The sequence below is a fragment of the Camelina sativa genome, chromosome 7 (genome assembly GCF_000633955.1).
Source record: "Camelina sativa cultivar DH55 chromosome 7, Cs, whole genome shotgun sequence".
In the NCBI taxonomy this organism is placed as follows: Eukaryota; Viridiplantae; Streptophyta; class Magnoliopsida; order Brassicales; family Brassicaceae; genus Camelina; species Camelina sativa.
In genome coordinates, this window is record NC_025691.1 from 28,673,645 (window position 1) to 28,680,751 (window position 7,107).

The 7,107-nt window shown below is 33.2% G+C and overlaps 1 protein-coding gene across 3 annotated transcripts; it reads right to left on the reverse strand.

Moving 5' to 3' along the window:
* On the reverse strand, positions 4,445-6,891 carry LOC104703099. 3 transcript variants are annotated; one of them, XM_010419042.2, is made up of 3 exons: positions 6,652-6,891; positions 5,146-6,014; positions 4,445-4,997 (listed from the first exon to the last, which is right to left on the reverse strand). In XM_010419042.2, exons 2-3 carry the CDS (start codon positions 5,976-5,978, stop codon positions 4,886-4,888), a joined length of 945 nt encoding a protein of 314 aa, XP_010417344.1. In that variant the 5' UTR covers positions 5,979-6,014; positions 6,652-6,891; the 3' UTR covers positions 4,445-4,885. The 3 variants fall into 3 exon arrangements, with proteins under 3 accessions (XP_010417344.1, XP_010417343.1, XP_010417342.1); XM_010419041.2 differs by having other exon boundaries at positions 5,140-6,014; positions 6,765-6,890; XM_010419040.2 differs by having other exon boundaries at positions 5,140-6,014; positions 6,652-6,889.

The window sequence follows — 7,107 nt, forward strand, 5'->3', positions numbered from 1 at the left end:
AAAAAAAAAAAAAAAAAAAAAAAAAAAAAAAAAAAAAAAAAAAACTCAGATGACGACAGTATCTGATTCTTTATTGTGTGTTCTATAAAATTTGCCTTAATTAATTTATCAAACTTATCCTTAATATATGTTTACGGTTTAATTAGACGTTATTTTTGTATCTTCAGTAAACAGTTAACACCTCCTGAAGTTGCAGGTGATTTTATGGCAAAATATTTATATAAAACAAAAGTCAACATACAATATAAAGAGAGCAGTGTATTTATTATTGTCTTGAGTACATGAACGAACCGGCAATGGAAACTCGCTGGCTCTGTCCGTCCATCGCTAGCGACTGTGACACGCAATGTCGTTACCTATTGTTCGTTTTGCAACTACTACGACTTATCATTATAGATTGTTCGTTTTCCTATCACGTGACTAGTTGTTGCGAATTCAATGATGATATATAGGTTATTTTATTTTAAATTTATGAGACTGTACATTTGAAAAATAAAATAAAAATCTGATTTTAGAAAAATACTCCGTATTGATATCGAATCTTATACTACGTTTCTGTGTAGAAATTTTTGGTTTTGTAAAATTATGGTAACATTAAGAGGGGGTACTGAACTTGGAATTTTAGAAGATTATAGAGTATTCTTAAAATCACTTGTTATTCAATTGATGATTTTTAAAAATCTTTTAAAATCCTTTGTTATTCAACTTAGATTTATGTAAAATCATTTGAAATAATTTACAATCCCTTGTTATCCAATCAATGATTTATAAAACTTATTTGAAATCTACTGTTATTCAAAATATCATAACTTTTTTAAAAACTACTACTTTGAATGATTCTAGGAGATTTTGATTTGTTTTTTAGTTGAAAATACTCTCCCTCAAAATCATACCCTTTGAAGTAGAATTTTACAGGATTTCATAAAAAGAAGAAAATTGTATTGCTTGGGAAATCAAAATTGAAACAGAAACAGTCTCATCTTGTCACATCTTCAAGCTCTTCCCCACTCTTCCGCTCCAATCCCACCACCGGCGAATTTGATTGCCTCCTCTCTCGTTAAAAATAATATATGTAGTGGTGGATTTAACATTAAACCAAAAAAAAAATGTTGTGATAGGTTATGGGATGTGGTAAATCCGAAGAAAGTTGTGCAGCTTGTACTTCAGGTAAACAATTTTTTTGAATCATAGATACATTTGTTGGTATGTCTTAATGTTTATGTATAAACAAAGCGTATACAAAGAGACTTTTTTTTTTATTGGGTTGAAGACAAATTGTGTATACAGTTTACAACAGGGTCGTTCCGTTTCAGCATAAACAATCGAAAAAACACAGTTTTGTGTCTCGACCTTTACACAGAAATAGTGGCACAGAGTGGTTTAAGGGCTTTCGTGATCTTCTCAACAGCGGCTTGTAGAACGTCGAGAGATGTGGAATAGGATATTTGAATGCAACTATCATCTCCACCATGAACCATTGCAACCTTTGAAAACAAACAGAGAGCACAAAAACGAACATGTTAAAACAAAACAAAACATATCAAATCAAAATCTTTCTTTAAGACCAAAGTTCAAGATCTGTTTTGTACTTCTTGAGGATAAGGAGCTTACCTGAAACTTGTCAAGAAAGTATAATGCAAGAGACGACAAGTCACTGATCAAACCAAAACCTTCAACTTCTGATCCATAGTAAGCATTGAAGTCAATAAAGAGATATAAAAAGCTCCGTGCAAGTAAACAATGCCAATTAAAAAAAATGAATAAATGAGGTAGTAATAGCTTCGAACATAGAAGGAGAAGTACGTGAGGTTCAAAGATCTTAACACCTTCGACATCACCTAAGCTTTTAACCAAGAAATCTCGTCTTTCTTTATCTGCTTTAACATCTCTGTAACTGTTTCTCCTCCAGCTTTGCCTAACCCAAGTATAAAACAAATGGAACAGATGAAATAGAAAGAGAGAGGGACAGAGTCACAGAGAATGTTGCAGAGAAGATAGCAAACGGTCTGCTACTAGAGCAATGCGTACAAAGGACAACACCTCCATCATTTTTTTTTTTATAAAGTATCCTAAAATCTCCCAAAATCTAATAATAAAATCCCTCCAAATCACAAGTATCTTTTAAAAAATATGTAAAAATTCTAACAAATAACCAAGAATCTTCTAAAAGCTCAATCAAATCTTGTAAAATCCTAAAATATTCAAATCCTACCAAATCCTTTAAAATACAAGTTCAATACCCCCTCTAACATACTCGATTACTCATCTTCGTAACCAAAGAATAATGAGTTTTTTGATTAACCAACATTTAATTAATCAAATAGACTTTTAATACAGTTTTGTAAGTATTAGGACGAAGATGAAGATAATGCAGGAATAATTAAGTGATCTCATCTTACATTGTGAAGTGATCTCGATCAGTATATTATAAAGAAGATAGATAATGGAGAAATAGTGGAGGATCTTGTCTTGTGAGATGTGAGGTCAATTGAAGTTGATGAATTTAGACCGTTGAGTTTGGAGGCTTTCCTCTCCTCAGTAGTATTCTCCCTACTTTTCAATCTGCTTCATTCATACTTGTTCAAAATACTCACGATATTGTTAGTTTGGACATTTTTAAATGATAAAATCTTATTTGTAATATATGTACATTCATATTATTTATTTGTCTTTAACAAAAGCTTGTGTACATTTATACAGTTTTTATGATCGATCGATTTCTCCACTCTTTAATTTAACAACTTTAGTTTCCTTTGATTTTTTTTTTCTTGTCATCTCACACCTGTTACACTAAATTTTTTATCTAATTCTATTATGATGATATTCAATTACCTGTAAGTTGTAACACATGCGATTCTGATGAAACAGCTCCAACAAACAATAATTCTACGAACAGCTCTTTTGTAGCATTTGGATCTAATATCTATGTTATGCATGTACGACATTCTCATGATGGACATGCTCTTTCTGCAACATGGACGATTATGCATGTATGATATCTCTATGATGGACATGTTATATTGTAACGCCAGACAGCTCTGCATGTACGACATCTCTATGATAGACAAACTCTCCGCAACACACGAGACCACGACAAACAACTTTGCATGCGATTATGTGGACTTCTACATCATTAATCTGAATAAAATGCGTTTATTAGTGCTCAAACTCCATATTTAATATAAAAATATTAATAAGCTTTTAGTAAACCACTAGACCAAAGGAACTTCCACAAATTTTAATATTGTTTTTTTTTCCCTTTAATTTTTCTTTCTTTCGATTGTAAAGCAAATTGTCTAAGTTGAACTTCTAGAACAAGATTTGGTAATGTATTATTTGTATACTCATTTTCTATGAATTGTGCAACTAATCAAAGTGTCTAGTTTTAGTGTAATGTTTTGTTGAAAGAAAACATATATAGTATATGATCTCTTTCCAAAAAAAAATATGTACATTAAATAATAAATAACGCATAACAAAATCCTGGATTTTATAGTGTCACTTTGAAAAGGCAAAAACAAGTTTTCTAATCTTTTGTAACACCATTTTAATTTCCCAAGTTTTTATTTTGTAGCCCAGAATCATTATAAAAAAACAAAATCTCGAATTGAAAATATGAATCATACTTGAATTGTAAAATATGTTTTGAATTCCATATCAGTTTGAAAGTGTTAGTAAAACGTACATTTAATAATTTTATACAGCCCAACGTAGGAGGATTATTAGTTTGTATATTTTAATTGATCGAAAATCCAAGCATAATCAAAAGTGTTATGGAATCACGTGTTTTATTATGTGAACGTATGTTAAATGCCGTGGACGCATGGTTAATCTTGTGAACGTATAATCGAGTTTGTGAAAGTATGAAAATGTTTTATTAAGAGTATTTTCGTCTCATGCTTGTGAATCCTAGGTTTTGCCTATATGTACTTTTTGTAGCCGTCTCTTATGATTAAAGAGAGCAGTAAAACAAAAAAATCACTTCATGAGATCAGGGCTGACTGGAAGATGGAGTGATGATGCTTAAGAAGATTCTGAAAAGTTATAGTCCGACAAAAATCATGCCGCATAATAACTGAGGTTGTGTGCAATCTCAGTTGGTCTTCTAAACTAAGGATATCAACGAACAAAGAACTTGTCTCTAAGTTTAAGTGAAGAACGTCCTTCCTCCCTCAATAGTAATACTCTCTATGAACGTATCCTGTCACCTCAGTTGTTGATTTCATTGACAGATTTACTTGTGTTGCTTTACTTTTTCTCCTACAGAGAGTTTGTCCTCTCTCAATAGTAATATTCTCATGCTTTTGGAAATGGCCGAACTTGGGTGTGATCAAGACACCAAAACTTCAGACCCTCTTTAAACAACAACCAGCTTCTCCGTAGATCGAATCCGAGCTATTCTGTTTGCAAAAGATATAGTTGTAACATATAATAGATATATATATTACTATTTAATTAAAATCTTCATACAAACTTAAGAGGCCATAGGAAGATCCTCAAAAACAAGACTCGAAAACCAAATGGAGTGGTCACACAATCCCTTTCTTGTAACCAACACTCTAAACTTATTCAGTTAAGATCTTACTAGTAGGTAGTATCCTTCAACTTCGATATCCAAAAGAAAATAAAAAAAACGAAACCCATTACATGATTACAAAATATACAAAAATAAGGCCGGCCAATCCATCCGTGGCTGCTGCAGCGGCTAATAGATGTGCATAAACACAGCTCTTTGTAGACGGATGAACGGGTTTTAATGCCACATGTTACCTAACATTGGCATGACACTAGTCAATACATAATAATAAGTCTTTAAGTAGTTAAAAGACGATGGTCGGGTCTATAAAAGCTCGTCCCATTGGCCACCATCTTAGCTGCTCTTTGTTCAGAAGAGCTTCTTTAAAGATTCATGCATAACAATGCACGGATCTTCCAGGTCCTCCTCATCTATCATCATCTCCTCTGAACGACACTCTTCACTGCAAAATGGTTTCTCTCTGCAATTCACAACCACAAGTTTAGATTTTTTCACAACTACTAAACCATTTTCCTCAGACTATGCAACTCATAATCATCCTAAGTCTAGACATTTGTGTGTGTGAGTGAGTGTTACAGAGTATTGGAAAAAGGAGCACGCACCCGTACATGTAAATGTCTTCGCCACCTTCGAGTTTCTTGTTGCAGAAGTTACAAACGCTGAGGAAGTTAACAGATGCAAGCATGGAATCGGACTGTGTTCCGATATGCTTCTCATCTCCCTTGGACTCATTCTTGTGACACTCTAAAACTCGGTCACCATAAATATGAGTGGTTTTCGGGTTAGGACCATGAGCAATGATGCAAGTGTAATCCTCCATGTCATCCTCAGACAGACAAGAGGAGAATGCATTGTCAGAACCACCACTCTCCCCTTCAACGCCCAACTTGGATCCAGACAGAACTCTGGTTTTCCTCAGACAATCATTCGCGGAAAAGGAACGGTTTCTCAACCAAATCTGTTCAGACTCAGATGAGTTATCACCGATTTCGAAAACGACACCAGATCTTTTTTCCTTTTCAATCTTGGCTACAGGGAACAACAACTTGGGACGGTGGTTGTCCCTGTCCCTAACCTTGGAACATTTGATCCTCAACGCGGGTCCAAACACAATATCAGGCAACAAACTCCGATCATCAACAATGCTTAAGCCAACTTTGGCAGAAGGGCGACAACAGCAGTTAAGATGAGGAGTGAGTGATGATGATGTGAGGAAAGGATCAGCAGCCATTGTAGACAACATCCTGAATTCAAGAGGAGATTTGGGACTCCTGACGAAATCAGAATCTGAGATGCACTTGTTGTTGTTGTTGTTGTTCAGACCGATCAAAAGACTCAGAGCCAGTGGGTTAGTGATCGGTTTGAGGCCGACAAGATCAGATTGTGGTTGATCTAAAGACTGATGATCCTTGAGAGGAAACATTGCTCTTGTTTTCAGCATTATTACGGTTACGATTTCTTCTTCTTCTTCTTCAATCTGTTTCATAAAATATCAAATAAAATAAAAAACTCATCTAGAGAGATTCATCATACACACATTATATTTAAAAAAATTATGCCGATAAATTAGAATCAGATAAGTTATATAAATCAAAAAAGTACCGTACTTTTTGGTATTCTAGTTACTCTTTTAAAAAAAAAAATATATAATCCACAAAATTAAATCTAGAATGAGATTTTTCAAAGAATATGCCAAAAAAGAAAAGAAAGAATTCTTTAAATTAAATTCCTCTAAATCTTTTTTTTAAATATACTAATCAACAAAATTAAATCTTTTAGAATGAGATTTTTCAAAAAAAATGCCAAAAAAAAAAAAAAAGTTCTTTAATTAAATTCCTCTAATCAGCGGATTTCAATATTTGCAACGGAGGAGAAAAGAAAATGATAAAATAAAGCCTTAAAATATAATAGTAAAGAAAAATATGAACTCTGAAGACATGCAAAAAGATTATAACTTTGATAAAAAAGAAAATTAGACCAAGAAATTTTTATTACAAAAAAAAGCAAATTTTATAAGAAACGGCATTTAACTACTATGATTTAACAATCTATAAATCAAAAACCATTTTTTTTTTATCTAATTAGATTTCTGGGGTTTTTAAGGGGTTTCTTACATGGATCTTGTAATCTCTCAGTTCTCACCAAGAAGAAGAAGAAGAAGAAGAGACACTTGCTTGAGAAAGAGAAAAATTTTGGGAAGAAGGAGAAATTAAGAAAAGAGACTGACCCGGGATGATAATGGGCGGGTCAAGGAGACGGATCCGAAAGCGCGTGTGTGTGTGAGGTGAAGAGGTGTTATCAGAGTGAGGTAATGAAGAAAGAGAGAGAGAGAGAGAGAGAGAGAGAGAGAGACTTTTTGAAAACAAAATACTTTGGCTCTCTTCACACTCTTCTCTATACCAATTTTTTTGGCTTTTTTTGCACTGCTCCCACTCTCTCTTTTTAATTTTTTTTTTTTTTTAATGTGTTTGTTTTTGTCTGAGAGAGAGGTGTCGGTTTCATACGCACTTCTTTTTACGAAGAAGCCAAATTAAATACCATAAATTTTTAACCCAGACAAAATAATGCAT

Bases quoted from the DNA above. Each gene is read 5' to 3' on its own strand.
- LOC104703099 (XM_010419041.2), bottom strand. From the start codon at position 5,978: ATGCTGAAAACAAGAGCAATGTTTCCTCTCAAGGATCATCAGTCTTTA. The intron at 4,998-5,139 runs GTGCGTGCTCCT...TGTGAATTGCAG, and splicing joins GAAGACATTTACATGTACGG to AGAGAAACCATTTTGCAGTG.